The 26,154-nt window shown below is 35.4% G+C and overlaps 1 protein-coding gene across 5 annotated transcripts in view; it reads left to right on the forward strand.

Moving 5' to 3' along the window:
• Positions 1-24,462, forward strand: part of SLC9B2 (solute carrier family 9 member B2) — a 49,915-nt gene extending 25,453 nt beyond the window's left edge. For 2 of the 5 annotated variants that reach the window (XM_047857083.1, XM_047857084.1), the window contains exons 7-12: positions 650-825; positions 4,445-4,551; positions 7,640-7,789; positions 15,549-15,657; positions 19,120-19,256; positions 22,010-24,462. In XM_047857083.1, the coding sequence (XP_047713039.1) occupies positions 650-825; positions 4,445-4,551; positions 7,640-7,789; positions 15,549-15,657; positions 19,120-19,256; positions 22,010-22,231 (901 nt within the window). In that variant the 3' untranslated portion in view covers positions 22,232-24,462. Of the gene's footprint in view, positions 1-649; positions 826-4,444; positions 4,552-7,639; positions 7,790-15,548; positions 15,658-19,119; positions 19,257-20,065; positions 20,275-22,009 lie in introns of all 5 variants that reach the window. The other 3 variants (XR_007151749.1, XM_047857087.1, XM_047857086.1) reach the window with 3 other exon arrangements.
• The last annotated feature ends 1,692 nt before the right edge of the window (positions 24,463-26,154 follow it).

Below are 26,154 nucleotides of genomic sequence, written 5' to 3' on the forward strand. Positions count from 1 at the left end.
AGTCAGTTCCAATTTAAAAAGCCTGCAGCTGTGTTTTTCAAACCTCATACCATAAATGTTTCGTCTTTATTTTTTTTAATGTTTTATTTATTTTTGAGAGAGAGCAAACGGGGGAGGGGACAGAGGATCCAAAGTGGGCTCTGTGCTGATAGCAGCAAACCCGATATGGGGCTCGAACCCACAAACTATGAGATCATGACCTCAGCCAAAGTCAGATACTCAACCAACTGAGCCATGCAGTCGCCCTGGCTTGCTTGCTTGCTTGCTTTATTTATTTATTTATTTTTATTTTATTTTTTTTTTTTTTTAAGGCAGATTCCTGCAACCTAATCCCATTAGGTCTTCTGTGCCACCCATAACTATATATTTCAGGGCAACCTAAGTGGTTCCAATATAGCCTGTCTGCAGCCACACTTTCAAAAAGTGTTCTGTAGAACTTGTGTGTGTGTGTGTGTGTATGTGTGTGTGTGTGTGTGTGTGTGTGTGTGTGTGTGTGTGTGTGTTTCCAGTTCGGTGCTTCACTGCTATTTGAAAGACAGTAGTTGTCTAAAGTGTAATCTCTAAAAGAGTAGATGTTATTATAATTTCAACAGTAATAATAATAATGAGTAAGCTGCTATCACAAATGTTTAAAGCGCTGCCTACTTAGTTTTGTTTTAGGTGCTGTATCTCCAGCTGTCGTAGTGCCTTCAATGCTCCTTTTGCAGGAAGGAGGCTATGGAGTCGAAAAAGGCGTCCCAACCTTGCTTATGGCTGCTGGCAGCTTTGATGATATTCTGGCTATCACTGGCTTCAACACATGCTTGGGCATGGCCTTTTCCACAGGTAAACTGGTCAGTTCACGATGTGCTGTTCCCTTGCGCTACAGAGACATAGATTATGATGTTCCAAACTGGGCATATTTGCTTGATAACTGAATACGGCAGATTAAAATGGAGAAACCAACTCCACAGGTTAGTTCTATACCTGAGGAGGGACCAGTTGCTTATTTTACTCCCTTCACCCTCTGGACATGGACTGTTCCAATGGTCTGGTAAATGCATTGACAGGGATCCAGAGTAGCAAAGTTTAAGAAAGGATTAGAATAGCTTTTGCATGGAGGCTTCTGAGAAAGCTCAATCTTGGAGACTTCACACAGAGATGAGTAGGTTTTTCAAAGACAACAATGACACAGAGCAGTCCAAGTGAAAGGAACAGCATTCTTCTAAAATAGGAACAGTTTCTGCTCTCTGTAACATTTTATGGGTAATAATGGCAATGATTTTTCACAGGTATCTTACTTCCTTACTGAGTGTCTGACATGGATGTATTTTGTGCTAAGCAGTAATAAAAGAAGAGTGTAAAACATTTTTTGTCTCCCACTATTATTTAAGACTTTTACTATCCTTTGGCACAGCACAAGTTTATTTTTAAACCATGTCCAAGATTCAGAGATAAGATTTGCGATCCCATGCGATTGACAAAATGTAATTGTAGAGTGAGTTTAGCTTCCAATTATTGTGGAACACATTTTCTTGAGAAGTCATATGTTCTCAGTATCTCTACTCCCATAGTTATCTAGGGATAACATTTTAGGATTTAGGCTGATTACCTAGAACCTCAACTCTTCCCACTGCCCCAAGTTCCTTATATCCGGTCACCCTCCATACACTGCTGTGCATCACTGGTAAATTAACCTTGTCAAAACATGACTCTCATAGTATTACTTTTTGGTACAAGAACCAGTGAGGATTCTCTGTTACCTGTTAGGTCAAATCTACACCCTTGTCTTTACTTTAATTTTACTGTACCTATCCAAACTTATGTTCTCACTGCCTTCCTGGTATACACCTTTGAAACCATGGTTCTCAGCCTCAGCTGCATACTAGAATTACCTGGAGAATTTTTAAAAATACTTGTAAGTGAGCACTACCTTAGACCAATTAAATCAGAACCTTTGGGAATAGAAACCAGGCTTTATGCAAGAGTTTGCATTAGAATCACACAGGAGGAGAAGAAGAGGGATGAGGGGGCAAGAGGGAGGGTGTACTGGGGTTTCATAATCTGGGGAGTATGGGCTATGGATAGTTTAAAGAACTTTCCTAGTCAACAATGCTGTGTTCCCTCTGCCCTGCTCCACTAAATGTGGTCCTTAGACGTTTTGGATGGGAACTACCAGGAGTCTCTTTAAAATATGGATCCCAAGCCCTGCCAGGCTTACTGAATCAGAATTTTTAGAGGTGGGTCCAAGAAGTCTTTTTTTTTTCCTTACATACTAGAGACTGAAACTAATTAGCTACTTTTTATACATTTATAATAAATTATTTATTGTAATAGCTTGAGACATTTGCTACTGTCACAGCTAGATGTTTCTGACAGTCACACCATTATCTAACATAGAGCTGCTCTGGCTAAATAAAATTACTACAGAGGTAATTCTTTTTTTTTTTTTCTTTTAATAAGAGAGATGATTAAAACTGTAAGGAAGGAAAAACTGTTGCCCATCTACCCACCTTAAGTCCATTGGCTGGGCCCTGTAAATCAGAATGACAAAAGACAAATTAACAAGAGAAAAGCATGTGCACCCTGTTGTGCATGTTGTTAGCATGTGCACCCTGCTTACCTAGGGGAGTACTTACTCACTGATGCCTAACTCAAAGAGGTGGTTAGAATTTGGTATATAAATATATATGTAATTTGCATGTAAGTGAACCATGCAACTCAAACCCGTATGTGATGTATATATCACATCTTAGCAAAAAACAGTAATTTTGGTGAAATGCAAGACAAAAGAAAAGAACTTTTAGAGGCAGCAAATTGTGGAAAGGCAAATAGGGTAACCAATGGTATCTAGGGATGCTCTTAGTAGAATCTGTCTTTGGGATGATAAGAGTCTGAAGTTGTCCCAGTGGTTAACTTCTGTCCTTCTGGTAGAGGAAAAATTTATGCCCTTAAAAGTTTATGCTCTCCTTTTAGGCAAATAGGAAGAGATAGATACCTTTTCTTGATTCTGTTTATTCTCAATTGCCTTCTGCTCAAAATCATCTTTATGCCAAAGTGGCATACCTTGGTGTGGCATATTATTACCCTAAACTACAATAATAAGAAACTACATACTAGTTGCATTTTTTTAAATGTTGTGTTTATTTTTGAGACAGAGACAGACAGAGAGAGAGAGAGAGAGAAAGGGAGAACATGAGTGGGGGAGGGGCAAAAAGAGAGGGGGACAGGGGATCCAAAGTGGGCTCTGTGCTGAGAGCAGAGAGCCCTATGCAGGGCACGAACTCATGAACTGTGAGATCATGACCTGCGCCTAAATCGAGAGTTGGACGCTTAACCAACTGAGCTACCCAGGCACCCCAGTACATATTTTCTTTGAATAGTGTGGAAGGAAGGACTTCATGTGTTGAGCAATTTACTATGATTTTGTGTACAATGTGCTAACATATATATACAATGTGCTAATATATATATATTATGATACTTCAAAGAAGCAATCCAACAAATAAAGGCTCTTCTAAGAGCGGTTTCAAAATAATTTGTTTTTGGGGGTGCCTGGGTGGTTCAGTCAGTTAAATGTCCGACTTCAGCTCAGGTCATGATCTCGGGGTTTGTGAATTCGAGCCCTGCTAGGGCTCTGTGCTGACAGCTCAGAGCCTGGAGCCTGCTTTGGATTCTGTGACTCCCTCTCTCTCTGCCCCACCCCTGCTTGCACTGTGTCTCTAAAAAATGAATAAACATTAAAAAAAAATTTTTTTTAGTAATTTGTTTTCAGATTTACTTTTAGAAATAGCTTTTGAGAAACAGTAAGTCCCCTACACTCCTTGTAGTAAGAAAAGATTCTTGGGGTACTTGGCTGGCTCAGTTGGAAGGGCATGTGACTCCTGACCTTGAGGGTCATGAGTTTGAGCCCCACATTGGGTATAGCGATTACTAAAAACAAAAAAATAAATAAATACATTTTAAAAACTTAAAAAATAAAAGATTCTTGATTTAACTGCCAAATTTTTAAGTTACTGTATTCTTTACATATCAGAGCTACCGTAATCAATTATTAGTAAAAAATCAGGCTCTTAATTGGCAATTTGAAAACTAGATATGTCTTCTCACCCAGCCTGGGCCTATAGTATAGTAGAACAAATTAGCTCTGTTCATGAATTTTATCTTTCATATTTTCTTAGGCCATTTAAGTAAACTTTTATTGATGTAAGCATAAAAGAAGGGCACAAATCATAGTTTATACCAATTTTGAAATTTATCTGCAATAATATGCATAGGTTTCTTATAATATAGGCCCATCTTATTAGAAATTTTACATCACATATATTTAAGAAAGTGGAGAGCAGGAAATACCTGTATAACTTTCCTTCTATGTAATTAGATGCTTTTTATGTTGATAATTAAAGTCTAAGTATTTACAGATTTAGAGTTCTGCCTGAAGTTTTTCTTTTTATGTGTTTTTAAGGCTCCACAATTTTTAATGTTCTCAGAGGAATTTTAGAGGTGGTAATTGGTATGGCAACTGGATCTCTTCTTGGATTTTTTATTCAGTACTTTCCAAGCAGTGATCAGGTAAAAGAAATAATCTATGGGAAAGTCATGCTCTAAAATGTCATTGGAAAAACATTCTGGAACAGTCCCCTGAACGTGAAGAACACGATTTAGAAAATGGCCCCCCATTGTAAAACTGCTTATTCCCAAATCAGTGCTATCCATGAGATGTATGAACAAGGCTAGATGTGCAGTTGACCCCCGAACAATGCAGGGATTAGGGGCACTGACCCTGTGCACAGTCAGAAATCCATGTATAACTTTTGACTCCCCCAAAACTTAATTACTAATAGCCTGCTGTTGACTAGAATCCTTTCTGATAACATAAACAGTTGATTAACACATATTTTATATGTTGTATATACTATATACTGTATTCTTATAATAAAGTAAGCTAGAGAAAAGAAGATATTATTAAGAAAATCATAAAGGAAATACATTTATAGTAGTGTACTGTATTTATCAAAAAAAAAAAAAAATTTGCATGTAAGTGGACCATGCAGCTCAAATCTGTGTTAAGGGTCAACTGTATAAGGTTTTAATTAAATCCTAAAATTTTTACTCTAATGTATATTCTATAAACTTACATTTCACTGAAAAATAAATAACATCATTTCCAGAATATGCAAGCAATCCTTTCTTTTTGTTTTTATTTTTTATTTTATTATTATTATTAATATTAGCTAAGTCAAGATGTAAAATGGCTTTGGGGCCCTCTTTTTAGTATCAGCATATCTTAGATTATAATGCTACCTATACCTTAACATCTCATTGTAATATAGTCTAGTATTTGTCACCAAGATGATCAAAGTTCTTTACTCATCACAATAATTTCATAATATTCACAGAGAGTTTTTTCGTTTTGTTTTCCTTTACCCTCCTAAGTCTCTTGGGATAGACAAACATATAAGAGTCTTTGTTTTCCTATAAGAACTGGCATTATTTTGAAATTTCAGAGAATTTTGAATGGAAATATAAATTTAACTAAAGTAGAACTTTAAAAAAATTAATATTTCCATTATAAGAAAGTATGATGAGTTGGATTTTACTATGCTCCAAAACCCTCCAACTAAAATTATAAAAAATTTTATGAATGCATAAAAGAAAATTATAGGATTTTCTAATTACACAACAAAATAAAGAAAAGAGTGATGGCTTACATTTTGTTGCTTACTGTATATAAAATGATATAGTAAGTACAATAAAGTGCCACTACATTCAATATGGCAGCCACCAGCTACATGTGGCTATAGCAGATAGAGAACATTTCAGTGGAGCAGATGTAGAAATTTCCATCATCACTGGATGTTCTTTTGGGAAGCACTGATCTAGTACAATCATATAAACTCATGTAATCTAGTGTAAACCACATAAGACCCATGAAGAGAATACTATTAATAGTATTCATCAGTACCTTTCTACTGATGAGGAGATTGAGATTTAAGAAGTAACTTGAACGAGTTCATATAGCTAGAAAGCAGCAGAGCTGGGAGTGAACTCTAGTAATCCTGAGCCTGGATGCTTCCAAGTCAAGCACTTCTAAAGACCTACTTGCCTTCTAAAGTGATCAAGAAGTTTAGGCCATGGCAAACATTTTTCTAGATATGTCTTCTAAGGCAAGGGAAACAAAAGCAAAAATAAGCTATTGGAACTACATCAAAATAAAAAGCTTTTGCACAACAAAGGAAACCATTAACAAAACTAAAAGACTAAAACCTACTAAATGGGAGAAAATATTTGCAAATGATGTATCCAAGAAGGCTTAGTATCCAAAATATATAAAGAACTTATACAACTCAACACCTATATATATATATATTCTGGTACTCTGCCCATTTTTAATCGGAATATATATATATATATATATATATATATATATATATATATATGTGTATATATATATGTATATACATGTATATATGTATGTATATATATGTATATACATGTATATATGTATGTATATATATATATATTTCGATTAAAAATGGGCAGAGTACCAGAATGGACATTTTTCCAAGGAAGACATAATATATGGCCAACAGACACATGAAAAGATGTTCAACATCACTAACCATTAGGAAAATGCAAATCAAAACCACAATGAGTTATTACTTTACACCTGTCAGAATGGCTAACATCAAAAAGATAAGAAATAACAAGTATTGGATACAGAGAAAATGGAACACTGCACGGTTGGTGGGAAGGTAAACTGGTACAGCCACTGTGGAAATCAGTGTGGCGGTTCCTCAAAAAATAAAATATAGAATTACCATATGACTCAGTAATTCTACTACTGGGTATCTACTCAAAGAAAACACTAATTTGAGAAGATTATGAACCCCTGTATTTATTGCAGTATTATTTACAATAGCCAAGATATGGAAGCAACCTAAGTGTCCATCAATAGATAAATGCTAAGGAAGGTGTGATATATATACAATAGAACATTGAACAGCCATAAAAAAGAATGTGATCTTGCCATTTGCAATAACATGGATGGATCCAGAGGGTATTATGCTAGTAAATAAGTCAAACTGAAAAAGACAAAGAGCATATGATTTCACTCACATGTGGAATCTAAAAACAAAACAAATGAATAAACAGGAAGGAGAATCATGTTTAGAAAAAAAAAATGAGAGCATGGCATTAAGGAGTAAACAGCCTAAAAATACTAAAGATATCACATCTTTAACTTTCACAAAAACACTGTCACAAAACTGCTTTCAGGGAGGAGAAGAAAAAAAGCCTGAGGAAGCTAAGTTATGTGACCACTACATATGCCAGTAGTGTAAAAGAGCTAGAATTTTAACTCTGGTCTGTCTGGCTCCGAAGCCCATGCACTTTTTTCTACTATTACATTCAGCCCTGTGAAATTCTGCTTTGATAACTGCAGGAGAATACAACTAGTGTTCTTGGAAGAGGAAGCTGCATTTGTCCATGTGTTGACTCTACTTTTATTAAGGAAAAGAAAGTAAATGTCATGGCATGCATTTATTTGCCTAGACAGACATTTTCATTTTCCACTAAGTCCTGAATATAGAAAAAGCAATCATTAAAAATCAGTTATAGGAAATAATTGAGCTAATCAACCTTTCTTTTTCTCCTCAAGGACAAACTTGTGTGGAAGAGAGCATTCATTGTTTTGGGGCTGTCCATACTAGCTGTGTTCAGCAGCGTGTATTTTGGTTTCCCTGGGTCAGGAGGATTGTGCACACTGGTCATGTCCTTCCTTGCAGGTTTGAGATGGGCCGGCGAAAAGGTGAATTTCAAGTTCTTCTTCTCATTTAAGTTCTTTCTGATCAGAGTAAATTTTTTTCTGTACAGATGTTTCCTAATATCAAGTTAATAAAATTATTTAATCACAAAAGCTATTTTCTATGCATATGTAAATGTATGCCCAAGTGTACACACATACATCCTTTTCCCCCTTATATACCAATCTGTAATTTGATGACTTAAAATTATATTATGGTCATATTTCCATGCTGCCTCCCTATTCTTTGTAAGGGCTACGGCTACAGAGTATTGCATGGTATAGCTGTCCTATATTTAACCAGTCTCCTGATAACAGATTTTAAATTGTTTCTGGTTTTCTACTAAGACAAAAAGTATTTCGGTAAAATATCCTACCTATGCCATATTTCATTAACTCTAAGATGCTATCAAATCTAAGAAGCACCATTTTACATGCTACCAAGAAAGAAAAAAGAATACTGCCTATTAAACTATGACATGACATCCTAATTTCAGAAAATTTAAAATGTGAAAAAAAATCAACAAAATACGACATACATTTGAGTTTATCTATAGGATAAATTTCCAGAAACAGGATTGCTCTATGAAGGAGTATATACATTGATATTTTGATAATATCAATTTTCCCTTTTAAAAGACTGTGCCAGTTTATATTTTCACCAACAGTATGTGAAGATCTGTCTTTCTGATCTGAGTATTTTCAATCTTCAGATATTTTGCTAATCTGATAGGTTAAAAATGTATCTCATTATTGATCTGAATTACATTTCTTTATGAGTAAAGCTAATCATCTTTTCCTGTGCTTACTAACCGGTTTGCTCAAAAGCCTGTGCCTATTTTTTTAAAAGGTTGTTTTGGTTTTTCTTATTGATTTTCATGATCATTAAGATTATTGATTTTTTTGATATGTACTATGGAAATTAGCTGGTTGTTATTTACTAATTTTAATTTCAAGTTACATCCTTATAGATTTGAACTTGACAGCAGCATATGCTATTCTGTTTAATGGAGAAATTAGATGTAGGTGACCCACCTAAATGCAGCTATATCATTTTGGACAACCTGGAAACAACTGTTCAAAATAATTAAGCTTAAAATAATGCCACATGGAAAAATATGTGAGGGTTAAAAAGCTGGAGGTTAGGTATATAATCAAATTCAATTGAGTGAATCTCTGCAGAGGTAGAATAGAGACAGAATTTCCCTGTGAGTAAAGAACACTCAGATAGGAGGCTCTCACTATGTAATCTATGATTACAAAGTTAAGACAAGTATAACTGAATTGTCTTGCTTCAGAGGAGACAAATGGTAGGGACAGCCTGGAGCATTGTGTAGAGAACGGTACTGAAGCCACCAGAAAGTACATGGAGATGGATTGGGCTTCGAAGAAAGTAGAGAGTCCCTTTGAAACTCTGCTCCATGCACTAGATGCACCCCTTCGTTTGCTGCCTTGCAAGACTCTTGGCTACAAGGCTTATTTCAGGTCTACTTTTTTCTTTCCTAGCAACACCTATATTACTCAATTCTACTTTCTGATTTCAAGTAACCTAACATTTGACCAGAGCAGAGCTACAGAATAAACAAACTTCCTAGCATAAATCAGGTACTCTTATCATCCCTTGTCTCCCATAAGCATTTGCTCTTATCAAAACATTTGTTTTTCCATGGCTTCACTTTGCTTGTGGGCTGAAGCAGAGTTATCACCTATCACTGGTCAGTCTTCTATCTAATCTCAGCTCTGGACTTGAGGGCTATACTGCCTCCTTTGCTTCTCTCTGTGGATTCACTGCTCTCTGTCTTGGGTCCTCCCCAGGGCTGCTGACAAATGTGCCCTACTCTTTGAAGCGCTCTGATCTATTCTCTGCCCCAGGACCGAGGTCACAGTTTCACTTTAGTGAAAGATGCTGCTACATTCACGTTGTGAATGTAGCACACTTTTCTTTGTCCAACACTTGGGAAGTTTGCCTGCATTGGCATTTTACAAATTGTCCATTCACTTCTTAATAGTAATCTTTTTTTCAGCATTAAAAACGTAAATTACCAAAGACAGTAATTTTTAAAATAAAATTAACTTTATTTTAACTTCTATGAAGGTACTATATGCTCACTTTTTAACTTTGGAGGTGGAAAATCTGAAAGAAAAGGAAAGAAATCATTTGCAGTTCCTCCATCTAAAGCCAACAGCTCTGTAAACTATTTAAATATTTTAGTGTATTTCCTTTCACTTATTCAACAAGAAAACTCTCAAAAATGCTCATAATAAGCTTTTTCAAACTGAACTTTATGGATAACTGTTTTTATGTTGTCACCCCCTTATAAATCTTCAAAAATGACAGCCAACTCATTATTTCATACTGTAACAGGTAAAAAGAGGAAAGGGAACTAATAGTTTGTTCTTTTTTAATATTTCTTTTTATAATCTTAATTTGATAATTAGATTATTTCATGTTTTTAAGTTTTCATTTAAATTCAAGTTAGTTAACATACAGTGTAATATTATTTACAAGGGTATGATACAGTGATTCAACACTTCCATATAACACCCTGTGCTCATCACAAGTGCACTCCTTAATCCCATCACTTCTTTTACCCATCTCACCACCCACCTCCCTCTGGTAACCATCAGTTTGTTCTCTATAGTTAAGAGTCTGCTTCTCGGTTTGTCTCTGTCTCTCTTTTTTTTCCCCTTTTTCCTTTTGTTTTGTTTCTTCAGTTTCATATATGAGTGAAATCATTTGGTATTTGTCTTTCTCTGACTGATTTTGCTTAGCATAATACTCTAGCTCCATCCATGTCATTATAAATGGCAAGATTTCATTCTTTTTATGGCTGAGTAATATTCCATTGTATATATACTACATTTTCTTTATTCAGCCATCTATCAACAGACACTGGAGCTGTTTCCATAATTTGGCTATTTTATATAATGCTGCTATAAACATCAAATTAGTGTTTTTGTATTCTTTGGGTAAATATTTACTAGTCCAGTTGCTGGATCATAAGGTAGTTCTACTTCTAACTTTTCAAGGAACTTCCAAACTGTTTTCCACAATGGCTATACCAACTTGCATTCCCACCAACAGTGTAAGAGGATTTCTCTTTCTCCACATCTTCGTCGACCCCTGTTACTTCTTGTATTATTGATTTTAGCCATTCTGACACGTGTGAAGTGATATCTCATTGTAGTTTTGATTTGCTTTTCCTTGATGATGAGTGATGCTAAACATTCTTTCATGTGTCTGTTGGCCATCTGTATGTCTTCTTTGGAGAAATGTCTATTCATGTCTTCTGCCTGTTTTTTAGTAAATTTTTTTGGCCAGTCTGTATGGCTGTATGCTGGGCACTAAGTGGATGTTCTCATTTATTTTCACACACACAAAATAAACTTTAAAAAGTATTACCATTTCTATTTTATAGAGACTATAAATCAGAAAGACATAAATAACGTGTCCAAAATCACAAAATTAGAAAATGGCACTGTGATTTAAGCTCAGGTTTACCTGACACCAGAGTTACTACTCTGTGATACAACTGTAGCATTGTTGTTCAGGGCACATTTTTATATTTTTGACATCTATTTGAATAACACATACCAAGTACCTTAGAAACATTATATTTCTACACTTTGCACTTCAAAATTAAGTCTCTAAATCCCTAAGTGATAGGATAAAAAATAAACAATGAAAGGGGCCATATCATTTGGAATGGAACATATAAGAGTAGTTTTAGCAACAGGGAAATCAAAGGGGAGATTAGTGCCTGTTGCAAGTGGGCATTAGCTATGGGCACAGAAAGACACAGCAAGGCAAAGGAAATTTTGACCAGTTCCAGTTATACCACTCTTCTCAAAAACTGGGGATTATAGAGAAAAGATCATTCTAAACCAAAACACAGCATCTGTTAGTCTGCGTTTGTCATAATTTTGCCTGAATTGCCTTCAACCCAGATGAACATAGGTCCATGTAATCCTACAACCCAGTGGAAGAACTAGGAACACTTTTTTCATATGTACCTCTGGTAACTCTCATATATGGATCTCTTTACCTTACACACACACACACACACACACACACACACACACTTTTTTTTAACCATTATACTCTATACAAAGCTAAATCCTTAGCTGTAGAATACACTCAGTAAATAATAATATAATCCTTATTATTTTGTAACTACTTTGTAGAACAATACAATATAATAAAAAGAGCTTAAAATTTAAGATAAAGTAATTGGGATTCCAATCCCAATTCTACTGCTCTGTAGCTGTATAATCCCCCCAAACTTACATGCCTTCTCTATTACTCTGTTTTCTCAAACTGTAATAGGAAGAAAATAATAATAATATCAAAAGAATAGTGACTACTATGTAGGAAAACAGATACGAAACAATTGTAAACTCAACAGTGCTATATCAAGGCTGGTTTTGAGTTATAATTTGAAAAGCTAAAATATGTTATAAAACTTTGTTTATGCTATAGTTTTCTGACATTATTTCATACTTCTTTACTTGGTTTTTCCATATATCATTAATCTTGCCATTTATTGTATTCAAATACGCTCACCTTTTTACAGCCTCTGTCATTTTTTTTCATCTATTTTCAAATCCAGTGCTTCTTCTGAAGACCTTTGTAGCTGTGGGATGGTTTTTCTGACATATTTTGAATCTTCTGAATCTTGAAATACTCTTTCTGAGAAGGGAGGTATCAGCTTATGTAGGTATTTAAGTCATGGTAAAACTTCCATTTCTGCTCATTTTCTTCCTTTGTCCATCCTTGAAAGTGATTTCTGTTTTTGAAGATTCTTGCTACTGCTACAAACAGATGTATAAAGTAGTCTTAAACATTTAGTGTGGACAACATAGTTTTCATTCCTCTGCTCTCTTTTACATTTAGCCTATTCGATGACTCCATTTTCTTTATAAGCACATTCATTTTGAAGTTATGAAAAAGCATTAAGAGGGTACATTTTGGCTCTTCTACCATTTTTAAGTCTTACAATATATAAACCTATGTCTGATGTTCAACTAGTCTAAAGCATTACAATCAAAAAAACAAATGGTGGCCTTTGTCTACAGTTTAGAAATGAAAATAATTGGATGGAGAAAGCTTTTTAGGCCATCTGCTTTCATTGGAGTTCTGAGTACATTAAATATTTTTGAGGCCTTCCCTTAAATAATTAGTCATGGTAACAAAAGGCTAAGTAACCTAAGATTAATAGAGTTGATTTTTGTTCTGCACTAATGTGGATAGCAACTAAAGTCTGAGCTATACCTATGATATACTCTAAAAACTAAATTAAAAAGTAAAATTTAAAGGTAGGTAGAAAGGTGGGCAACTGGACTCCAGTTTTGGTAGGACAATTTAATTGTCATTAAATGATAAAAGATCTTGGATGTTATATAAACTTCCCATTTTACAGATGAGAAGAAAATAAGGCACTGAGGGACAAGTGGCTTGCATTTAGCAGGTGGCAGTATTTGACCCTAAGTTATTATCTGATTCCTTATGATATGAAAACATAACTCTTTGCATGATGTAGGAATAGAACTGTATAAGTAAATCAACCAGCCCCCTCACACATGAGCTCTTTTGTAAGCCAAGAGGAAACAGAATCTTCACCCTAATAAACATACCAGAATTTGTTTAAAAATAAAGAAAACAGAGACACAATGTAATCTTCCTTTGTTAAACTGCTGAATATAGATATAGAAAACCAGATCCTCAAAGGTGTGTAGTTATAAGTGTAAAAGTGTTGTCTAAAAATAGATTCTTATTAGTTGACTGGAAAAATCTGTTCAATACAAATTTTTAGATACTATGATGGGTACTGCTAAATTGCCCTCTAAAAAAAAGCACTATCAATTTGTTCTCCTACCAATTAGTGAGAGTTTCCTTATAATCACAGATACTTGACATTATTAAAACTTTTTAGTAGTTTTTGTAATGTAATGCCTCCTCAAATGTGACGTATCGTTTTAATTTGTGTCTCACTGATTACTGAATTTTAACATCTTATGTTTTTGGCCATTTGTGTTTCTTCAGCTATGAATTACTTGTATATATACATTGCCCATTTTTTTCTTTTACTTTCTTTTTCTTTTTGCTTAGATTTTGCTCCTTATTCTGTTATGCACAGTACAAATATTTTCTCCTGGTTTGTCATCTTTTTGTTCTTTGTGTGTGGTTTCTGTTGCCACAAAACATTCTAGCCTTGCTATAGTCAGTTGTGCCCATCTTCTTTTAGGATTTTGGCAGTATGTGTTATAAAGTTAGTGCTTTTATCAGTTAGGATCTTATCAGGCAAGGGAAATCACATGATAACTGGAATAGGGAAAGTTAATTATTAACCATACCAGGGGATCAGATAACAAGAGATTGGCTTGTAAGATGTAAAGGACCCCTGAAGAATATAGGAATAAGCTATAAACTCCTAGCGCTCAGATTGAGCATCCCCTAAGACCTCCCCACTCCATCCCACCTTCTCCCACCCCCAGGGCTCAGAATCCAGATCATGTTAGAAAGCCTTTATTCCCTGGATGGTGGAGAAGGCAGCCATGGTGCCCTGCTTGGACAATTTGCTGGAAATCTATACTCCAAATTCACCTTCTAGCGTGCGTGGGGAGGTATTTTGCCCAAGGGAATAGGCTATGAAACTCCCTTGCAGTAAGCTAGGAGCGGCTGCTGGCCACTGGGTGCTGCTGGCTGCCATGCACTATAGAAGCCCAGCACTGGAGAAGATACCTGGGTGCTGAAGAAACCCAGGTGTGTTATAGGATCCTGCTGGGAGGAGCCCCAGAAATCAGGAAGGAGAGTATCTTCCTTGCAATATCTCTTCAGCACTCTCTACTGACAAAATTTAATATGATGCCAGCTGGCAAAAGAGAAATATTTAAAGGCTTAGCTTAATTTTCTGCAGAGCAACAATGAAATGTGGATTTGGAACCAACGGGTAAAAAATTAACAAGTGGCACAGCATTTTACTAGACCTGAGTTATATTTCTGTGCATGATTTGAGACAACCTTAAATGATGTTTTCTATAAAGATAAAATAAAATGGGAAACAAGGGGCCATCAATAAAGACATGATTGAATAAACTATGGTACTACCATACTATAGATTACTATATAACAATAATGAGATGTGTATCTAGATATATGTGCTACTATTATGAGATCTCAAAATCATATTGTCAAATGAAGATTAACATAAAATTTTAACTATAAAATCTAGGTATTATATTTGTACATACACACATATCATATATTCAGAAGTAGAAACCCCCCTAAAATTATTTTATTAGACTTTTTATAATTAACATCCACTTGCAAACCAACTCTAAAGCACCTCATATAATAACTGTGTTAGAAATATCTTTATGCAGTTTTTTGTTCTATTTTAGCTAACCTCTTATTTATAGGTATCACAGAAATAGGGACACCTGGGTGGCTCAGTCAGTGAGCATCCAACTTTGGCTCAGGTCACAATTGCACAGTTTGTGGGTTCGAGCCCCGCATCGGGATCTGTGCTGACACCTTGGAGCCTTGAGCCTACTTGGGATTCTGTGTCTCCCTCTCTCTCTCTACCCCTCCCCTGCTTGCACTCTCTCTCTCAAAAATAAATAAACATTAAAAGAAAAAAAGATGTCACAGAAATAAAGCCTATCTCAGGTCAAATTGACTCAAATTTCAAATTAGTAAAATTCTTAGAACTTGTAACTTCATGTAATAAAAATCTGTGTGTGGGTGTTTGTGTATTTCTTTTAGGCAGATGTTGAAAAAATTATTGCAGTTGCCTGGTACATCTTTCAGCCCCTTCTGTTTGGACTGATTGGAGCAGAAGTATCTATAGCATCTCTCAGACCAGAAACTGTAGGTAAGAATTTCAAAGTAGTACTTTTGTTAGAATCAACTTTTATATTCAGTGGAATACCTTTATTAGGTATATTTATTGTCACAATTATATAAAAAGCTAATAATGATCTAAGTCTCTTACAGGAGTTGGCTATAAAGTAATATTTGTCAGTCTAAGGCATAAATTTTATACCTTTAATATTATTCTTTGTAAAGAAAAGTAACACTGCTAACTACTATCTAGAAAATTCAGGTCTTAAAAGTTTTTTCTAAGGATAAAAATGTTCAATTAGACTTGTTCTTATCAAGGGCCAGAATTGCAAAGATAACTACTCAGTTCTATAATATACACCCATGGAACAGAAATGTCCATTCGAGCATTCATTCATTTATTTATTCATATATTTGAAAGCCATCGTATTAAAACTTTTTATTCATAACACCACATTTAAAAATTTATTGGTGCACATGTACACACTATTTCTTCTTTCTGCTCATTCCATATTCTTTCATCTTTACTAGGAATCCCATGTCCCTGCTACTTTCTTCTGGATCTCACACATCGATTCTTCCCCTTTTCTCATATATCTCCAAATATCCATGTCATAGTTCTTTCCTCTTCAGAATTTAAACGAACTCTAATCTCTCCTATCTCAGTGTCTTTCCATTCCAATACATACTACAACATGGATGAACCCAGAGGACAAATACTGTATGATTCCACCTATATGAGACATCCACAGTAGTCAGACTACAGAAACAGAAAGCAGACTGGTGCCAAGGACTTGGGGGAGGGGAAATGAAGTGTTAAATAGGTCAATTTGCAAGATGAAAAAATTCTGAAGATTTGTTGCACAAAAATGTGAATGTTTAACTTAATGCTACTTACCTTGTACACTTAAAAATGGTTACAATGCGGGGGCTCTTGGGTGGCTCCGCCAGTTAAGCATCCGACTTCAGCTCAGGTCTTGAGTTCGAGCCCCACTTCCAACTCTGTGCTGACAGCTCAGAGCCTGGAGCCTGCTTCAGATTCTGTGTCTCCCTCTCTCTGTCCCTCCCCCTCTCGCACTCTCTTACTCTCTCAAAAATAAACATTAAAAAAAAAATCTTAATAAAAAAATGGTTATGATGGCAAATTTGTTATGTGCATTTTACCACAATTTATATTTATATATAAATATGTAAACACATAAAATTTCCTTTCTTCATTTCACTTCCCCCCCCCCCATCTACCATGCTTCTTCTTTATTCCTCTTTTCAAACTTTTCCAAAGAGGTAACTGTATCTCCTTTTTCCATTTCAACTCTCACTCTGTTCTTCAAAACATCTCTGCCCAGCTTTCACCCATCGTACAACCATCCCTGCTCTCACCAAGGTTATATTGCTAAATATACTGAATACTTATCAGTCTTTTTTTTTACGTGATCGTTCAGCAGCATTTGATGCTATTGACCTCTTTAAAATACATTTTACATTGAATTCTGAAACTTCATATTTTTCAATGCCCTTTGAGTCCTCACTTACACTGTATATGACTTAAATTCTACTCTTCATCCAAGTTCTTCCAAAGCATTCTGTGCTTCTCACTCTATGTCATTTTTCTGGGCTCATCTATATTCAGTAGCTGTGATTATAAACTATATAATTCCAAAATTTTTATCTCTAAATCAGTGTATCTAATTGCTGATTGGAAATCACCACTTGTAAATCTCACAAAACTTCCAAGTCAATATGTTCACAACTTCTAAATCATCTTTTCCCCAAACCTTCAATGTTTCCTCCTGGAAATGAACCAAATCATCCCTTTGGTTTCTTGTACTTCAGGCAACAAGTACTTTTGAACCCTACCAACCTGATTTGCAACAAATGATGATAAGAGCAATGTCCTTCTATAAAGAGCCACAACACTTTTTTGTAAAGAAGCCATATTGCAGATTCACAGTAGATCCTCCAGCAATGTCTATCTGGTGTTTTACTAACCTTTGAACTTGAGAAAGTCATTGATCCTTTCTAAACTTCATTTTTTTTTTTCAACTGTAAAATAAGAAACATTTCCCCACAGGTTGTAAGGATTAAGTAATGAGTGCACTTAAAGCTGAATGCAGAACCTAGCACACAGTAAACACTCAACAAATGTTACTTTTTAGAAAATCACCCTCTTAGCAGCCGCCTTAGCTCAGGTTAGCACCTTTCTCAGGTTCAGTAGCCTGTAGCAGCCCTAGTCACAGTTCTTGTTTTGCAAATCAGGATGAACTTATCTCTGAGCAAAGGATTCTAAAGGACTGAATGAAGTATCTGTGCACGTTAACCAGGGCTAATGGGCAGTCAGTGTATACACCAATATGGTGAAACAGATGTAGACTGCCAGTGTCTATTCTGATAGGTCAGTACCCAGCCAGCTCTGTTCTGATTGGCTAATTGCTTCCATACTGGCTGATAAGTATCTTTAATGTCACCTCTGGTTTATACTCTGTAAATAGTTCTCAACCATTTTGATGAAGACATTAATGTTTTCCTCCTCTATGACCTCTTACCAGTATGTTTATATTGCCCTTACCTTATAGCGTATTAATTAGCTGTTTATGCTTCTGTTCTCCTCTGACTTTGAATATCGTAGAGGCAAAGTCTGCACATTATGCATTTTTGTATACACAATACGTAGTCCAAATCCTGTCATGCATAGTTATGATTTAATGAATTCTTGTTGAATAAACACATGGAAGAAAGTGTGGTTCTTGCTATACAGCTTAAAAGAAATAACATTCAAATCTCCTTTGTAATATACATCAAATCTCTCTCTCTCTTTTTTTTCTTTTTTGCTATGGAGAATTTGTGCTCAACCTTTTTCTTTCTTTTATTAAATTTTTTTTTAAATTTACTTATTTTTTAATTTACATGCAAGTTAGTTAGCATATAGTGCAATAGGGGCACTATATGATTTCAGGAGTAGATACCAGTGATTCATCCCCTATGTATAACACCCAATGCTCATCCCAACAAGTGTCTTCCTTAATGTCCCTTACCCATTTAGCCCATCCCTCCACCCACAACCCCTCCAGCAACCCTCGGTTTGTTCTCTATATTTAAGAGTCTCTTAGATTTTGTCCCCCTCCTGGTTTTTATATTATTTTTGCTTCCCTTCCCTTATGTTCATCTGTTTTGTATCTTAAATTCCTCATGTGAATGAAGTCATATACTTGTCTTTCTCTGACTAATTTTGTTTAGCATAATACCCTCTAGTTCATCCATATATCAAATATATTTAATTAATTTCTGGTTTAATCTAGGAAAAATAACTTCTTTCAAACATGTGGTTTGATCCTTAATGTTGATGTTTTGATAAATTATGCCTAATCATCTTTGTCTTTTTAATTTTTTAATATATTTAGACAATTACAGTTGATAGTATTTTGAATCAATAACCATGAGTTTCATTTTCTCCCTCAGTATTTCATTACATCTAAAAATTAAGTATTTCTTACAGGCCTTTGTATTGCCATCCTCGGCACTGCAGTATTGATACGAGTTTTGACTACATTTCTGATGGTGTGTTTTGCTGGTTTTAACATAAAGGAAAAGATATTTATTTCTTTTGCATGGCTTCCGAAGGCCACAGTCCAGGTAATAATGGATAGGATGGCTTAGCATCTTAACTCCTATTTATATATGGTATCTGGAACTTTTGAATAAGAGGGCTAATTCAAATTTGGTGAAAAAATGTAATTGAAGACTGATTTACAAAAAGGGTTTATACTAATCTACTGTTTAAAAGTTTTATTTTGAGTATATTGATTTCCTAAATATGATGGCTCATTTAAATTTCTCTAGATCACCAGATTTACTTAAATCAACTAAAAATCCAATATATCCCTACACTAAGCAGAAAGTAGTAGTCACAGGAAGAAAGTGTTTGAATTTTTATCAGTCAGAGTTCTCTAAATCACCCAGAAAGATAGTTGTCAATCTTTTGACAACTTTGCATTTCAATATCTTCCAAGAAGAGAGTGAAACAGAAATAGCATGGCCCATCTTAGTATTTGGAAATACTTCAGTGTCCATATGACTAATGATCAGTTATGCTTGACCACAGTCTTTATATATAAATGAGAAAGATTTATTAAAAACAATTAAGAAAATGCTTTATTGCCTTCCTAGATTATTGGTTGATATTAAAATTTTCAAACTAGCCGAACCTCCTGTCAAATGTATCAATCACATGACCCCAAAACTGTGCACTCTCATGAGCAAGGCATGAATATAGGTGCTTGAAATTACTGACCACGTATTTGATAGAATTTAATTACTAATTAAATTACAACTGTGTAGATTATTATTTGTTGCAAATGTAATATATTTCTGATTATGTTCCATATTTTCAAACTAAACATAGCACACAAGATTTAACTGTCTCTTCTCTGATTATTTTGCAGTTGTTTAAATATGCACATTTCTGTTTCATGAAATGAAAATCAGATGTTCTTAATTTAGGAAGCTTTTGGGGATATGTATGCTCTATAACTATGCCAGATTTTGTGTGGCTGTGAGCTTCGGCATTATTCCAGAGGAGTTTTCATTTCCATCAGACTTTCAAAGACATCTGAGACATAATGGATAAGAATACTGTGAGGTTAATAGTACAGTAAGTGAAATAGTTTCTCCCTCAGAGTGTCTTCAGCTTCCTCACTACCTTTGGTAACTTTAGTGGGTAAATATCAAATAATCACTCTAGTAGCTTTGGTATGAAAGATTTGTTTCTAAACATTAACATTTGGAAAATGACACTTTCCTGCTTTCAAAGCCAATTTTAAAATAAGGAAACATTATCCAGAACCTGTTGAATAATGTATGTTCTGTGAAGTAAGTATTGTATAAAAAATTTTTTCTCCTCTTGCCACTGCACAAGAAACAAAACTGTCGTATATGTTTTTTCTACATTAGTGTTTTTCAAACTTTTTTGCTCATGTATACTATAAGAAATATATTTTAAATCACAACTCAGCATATGTACAAGCCCCAAAACACACATGCATACTCACACACACAACAGAAAATTGAAAACTACACATCGTAGTATGTGCAAATCTTCTCAAGAATTCTTGAAATGTTGTATTAGTTATGGTACAAGGTAAACTGCAATAACCAAGAACCTTCAAATAAATTATCTGGGCGTTCCAGAGCTGGCAGGGTGGCTACTACCCTCAGCGTGTGCCTTCCATCCATGAGTCCACCTAGAGAGCAGTCTACTAATAGCATTTATCACTTCTGCTTGCCTCTCAGTGGCCAGAACTTAGAAACATAGCCTCATCTAGTTGTAAAAAAGGCTGAAAAAAGTCTATTTATACGGTAATTGACCAGCTGAAACTCAAGAGTTTCATTATAGAAGGATAAAGGGGCATTCAGATATTTGCGGGCAATTAGTAGTCTCTACCATGTCTCTTATGCACACTGATATTTTCTCTTCTATTTGATTATCCTCCAGGCTAACATTGTTGTGTTCTGTGGAATAAGGGAATAACCAGATCGTTTAATATATTATTTTGCCATGTGCACTGATAATACTGTATTTTGCCTGTAAAAAAGGAAACAAAAATTGTGTAAGGCTTTTCAAAAGCCAAATCTTAAATAAGACATTTTACAAACTCCCAAGGCAAAAATTAACTAAATACTGAATAACATTAATTTCAAGTTTTGAAGGTGCCTAACATTTTCAAGTTTCATGATGTTTAATAATTAGGCTCTAAAGCAAAACATATTCTTTTGTTTGTTGTTTAAATTTTTTTATATAATTTATTGTCAAATTGGCTAACATACAGTGTATACAGTGTGCTCTTGGTTTTGGGAGTAGATTCCGTGATTCATCGCTTACACACAACATGGGCTTTTATTATTGTTGTTGTTATTTAAAACTTCACCATCTTCCAGTATCACTGCATTTTTTCATCTTGCTTTTTTTCTTAATTCAGAATTCTAAAGATAAAAGAATGAGATGACCAGTAACATTCAGCTTTACTCAGGAGGAAGTTAGTATATAAGATCATGTTATATTGTGTAATATTTGTGATTATGTGATAATCAATATTATCACATGTAATATTGTGAGTCTGCATTTGCCTTTTGTTTTGAAATATATTTGCCTGATAGTTTTTGTAACCCTACCTTATGCAAATAGGTACATATGAATCACTATTCTTTCCCCAAGCAAGGACAGGGAGAGTTTTCAGACAAAACTAACTGCAGTATGCTTTGAAGGAAGACTAAGAACTTTCTTAGTTGAGCAAGAGAATAAGCCATTTGTTTTTGCAAATGAGAAAATAATTCACCTTTTTTCTGTGTGCTTGTCTTATGTTTACAATGTTACCTTTAAACTTGTATAGGCTGCCATAGGATCTGTGGCTTTGGACACAGCAAGATCACATGGAGAGAAACAATTGGAAGAATATGGAATGGATGTGTTGACAGTGGCATTTTTGTCCATCCTCATCACAGCCCCAATTGGCAGTCTGCTCATTGGTTTGCTGGGCCCCAGGCTTCTCCAGAAAGCTGAACATCAAAAGAAAAATGAAGAAGTTCAGGAAGAGACTTCTGTACAAGTTTAGAGGTGAAGAGAGAGAATGCTGAATATAATGATTAGAAAGCTGCTACCAGAAGCTAATTTTATCAACTGCCAGAGGCTACTTTATCTAGATGGATATTGAGATATGTAATGTTTAAACCTTAAATGTAATAGAAACAAAAGTGTGGCTATTTCTTTAAAGACCATTTTCAGCCATTATCCTTTCCATTTGTATGGTAATATTCTACAACTCCAACCTGATTTCTCGACCTTTTTTTTTTTTTTTAAATAAGTCTTCATCATATATCTTAATTTGTTTAGGGACATATACACTAAAATGTACTACCACAATTTAAGATTAACGTGGAAAACATCAAGTGCAGTAAGTATCCTATTCTATTAGCCAACAGCTTGTTCTAACTTACTGTAACTGTCACAATTTCATGATTCATAGTCACCTGACCTTTCATGCCTTGACATATTTTTGGCTCCTCTTCTCTTTTTTATTTTTAAATACCATAATGCAATCCCCCATTAATTTCTACCCCCACTTTATGCAATTCCCCATCAGTTTTACCCCCACTTTCTGTGCCAATCTGCCTCTACTCCATTTCTACCTCTCTTGCTACCATTCTGTGTAGTATTGTAACTGATTGGTCCCACCAAAATTTCAAGTATGCAGAGTATCTCCATTGGCTCTTCCTCTTGCAGCTATGCACCTAGACAGACCTTATCCTGTCTCCTAGGTGGCAACATAGAGTCTCCCATTTTAGTAGCCCATCTGAGTTTGCCTTAAGGAGTGCCCTGATTCAGCCCTTTCTTATTAAAGGAATAGATTGTGTTAAATGAATAGATTACAAATATTCTGATCCTACCAAGCTGATCTGCATAAAGCCTATCCATTCCTCTCTTGTCCTTAGACTACTGTTCCAGACCCTTTCTCCATGACTTTCACCTCTGTTCAAAACCAACTTAATTTTTATTAAGCTAACATAATATGAAGCCATAATAGCTTCAATTTTTATATCAGCCTGACTTTGGTTACTTTATGGAACTGTGTTTCCTTCTAGTTTTTGCTCTTTATTTGGATTGGATTAATTTATGCCGAAATTCAGATAAATATTTCAAACTGAACTTCATTGGTTAGATGCACCTTGGTGGTAGCAACATAAACTTAATGCTCATCTGTTCCTCTACTTTTGCAGGCTCTGAAACTAGATTCCTTCAATAAATACTTAGTGGAAGGATTTGATGACCTATGGACATCATCAAAACTATTATTGCTCCTGTCCTTAAGGATCTGACAGTCTAGTAGACAATTAAATAAGAGATTTCAAAGCAATATGATATGTGCTATGATGCAGAAAATACAGGAGTCCTGGGGGGCTCATAACAGGAGCACCCACACAATCCAGGGGTGGTACAGTTCAGGCACAGCTCCCAGACAAAGTAAGGCCTGGGCTAGGATATGGAGGATGCTTAGAACATAGACAGCAAAAGGCATGTGAGGCAAAAGGGCGCTGTAGTTAGTGCTAGGTCCCATGTTCTCCAGTAGTTTTTCTCCAGTAACAGCTTTGAATGCTTGTTAATGTATAAAAATTCAATTAGTATAAGTAAATGAGAATGTTGTTATAAATATTCAAGGCTCCAAAGAAGAATTAGAAGTGTAAATTCACAGTACAGAAATGGTGCAAGAGGCTATTTGGCCACTAGCAATAGCCTATACCATTTTGGAGGGCATAAAACAGGTTCTGTCCTCCCTCTCCTTGGTAGGCAGCCACTATCTAAGTGCCTATAACTGTCCAGTATGGGCCTATGCAGGGTTTGTAACTGAAGTCTCAGGCTTATCACCACATCATGAGTCACAGCTATTGACTTGGTTGAACTCAGAGTTAACTAGATACAGAGTGTTGACTCAGGCTAACCAAACTTACACCACCCCAACACAGATAGAAACAATTACCCTGACCTCTGAGTTCCTGAAAAAAGGATGTAAGTACCCCATACATACTTCTGTCAAAGCATTTATAATCTTTTTTCAGTTTGTTTACATGCTTGTTTCCTATTACATGAGCTCCTTAAGTGTGGGAGCTTTGTCTTGGTCATCTTTGGATCCACAGTACTTTGCACAGGGCATGAAACACAGTAAGCATTTAATAAACTTTCATCGACTGAATCACTGAGGGGATCCTATTCCAATATAGAAAACTACCTGCCAGGGTTGCCTGGGTGGCTCAATTGAGCTTTCAACTCTTGAATTCAGCTCCAGTCATGATCCCAGTGTTGTGGGATCGAGTCCCCACCAGGCTTCATACTGAGTGCTGAGAGTGGAGCCTGTTTAAGATTCTCTCTCTCTCTCTCTCTCTCTCTCTCTCTCTCTCTCTCCCTTTCCCTTTCTACTCCCCATCATGCGCTCTCCCTCTCTTAAAAAAAAAAAAGAGAGAGAGAGAGAGAAAGGAAAACTACCTGCCACATAACAGTTCCGATCTTAGTCTTCTTGATCTATTTTATTCTGCTTGGGCGGCTATAACAAAGTATCATAGACTGAGTGACTTAAACAACAGACATTTATTTTCTCATAGTTCTGAAGGATGGAATTCCAACATGAGGGTGCTATCATGATCAGGTTCTGCCAAGGGCTCTCTTCCTACCTCATTTATGGCCTCCTTTTTGCTGTGTCATCATGTGATAGGGAAAGAGATGAGAATGGGTTGGGGGAGGGGGAGTATGTAAGCTCTCTGGTGTCTTTTCTTTCCTCATGACCTCATTTAAATGTAATTACCTCCAAAAGCCCATCTCCACATAGCATCACATTGGGGGTTAAGCCTTCAACATATGAATCTGGGCGGAAAACAGTCCACAGCAAAGGTGTCATACTTCCAAGGCACTGCTAAGAAATCTATGATGTCTTTTTCTTTTCCTAAGGTTGGTGCCATCCATCTCTCCTCTGAGAGGTATTGTTTTTTAAGAGAGGCTTATTACATTTCAGGTCAAAGTAATTTTCACATTCCAATATTTTCTCTCTGATATTAACTCCAGATAACCTTGATTGAACTTGGATGTCCTCAAAGTTTCCTCAACCATACATCTGCAAATGATCTCATCCTTTACACTCTTTAAAAATATTATTTTTTTCTGATTATAAAATAAGACCTTTTCATTACAGAAAATTTAGAACACAGAAAAGCACAAGGAACAAAACCGAAACTACTCTTAACATAAACATCCATTTTATTTTGATTCTTTTACATTTTACTCTTGCACTTCTAGGAGATGTCTTATTTTCAGAAAGATACATCATCCACTGAATTCGTTGGGTGAAAAGGAACAAACACTTTATATTTGACTTCTGTGAAGATATAGAGATTGAAGAACTTTTGTTGTATATGATGAATACTGAGACTTCCAAATAAGCATGTGTTCACCTGGTAATATTAACATATTCATTTTGCAATGAATAAAACAGACAAATCCTTGGAGATTATGGAGATAACCTTGATGGAGATTATGTTTTAAAATCCTTACATACACTCACTCAAAATACACATAATATGCTTGCTATGTGCCAGGCATTATGCTCAATGCCAAGAGATACAATGACCAAGATGTGCAAGAGCCCTGTTTAACAGAACTCGAATTCTACTGGGAAATTGACACTGTGGAAAATACAAATACGAATAACACATACTTGCCTTCAAGAATCTTACAAGGAAATAAGATATGTACAAATAGCTGTAATACAAATGAATGATTCAATAGTGTTCTCAATGGGGAAAATTAAAGGAGGATAAACGTGAATTGGACCTTCAATTTGAATTGATGGATTAATATTAGAGAGTAAGGTGAAGAAGGAAACAACTAGATAAATGACAAGCATATTGGAAAATTTGAAACAGTAAAGTCTGGTATACAGTAAACATTTGGCACTTAGGGTTGATAAAAAATTAGTGACAGGTAGGACTAGAA

This window comes from Prionailurus viverrinus, chromosome B1 (genome assembly GCF_022837055.1).
Source record: "Prionailurus viverrinus isolate Anna chromosome B1, UM_Priviv_1.0, whole genome shotgun sequence".
NCBI classification, from domain to species: domain Eukaryota; kingdom Metazoa; phylum Chordata; class Mammalia; order Carnivora; family Felidae; genus Prionailurus; species Prionailurus viverrinus.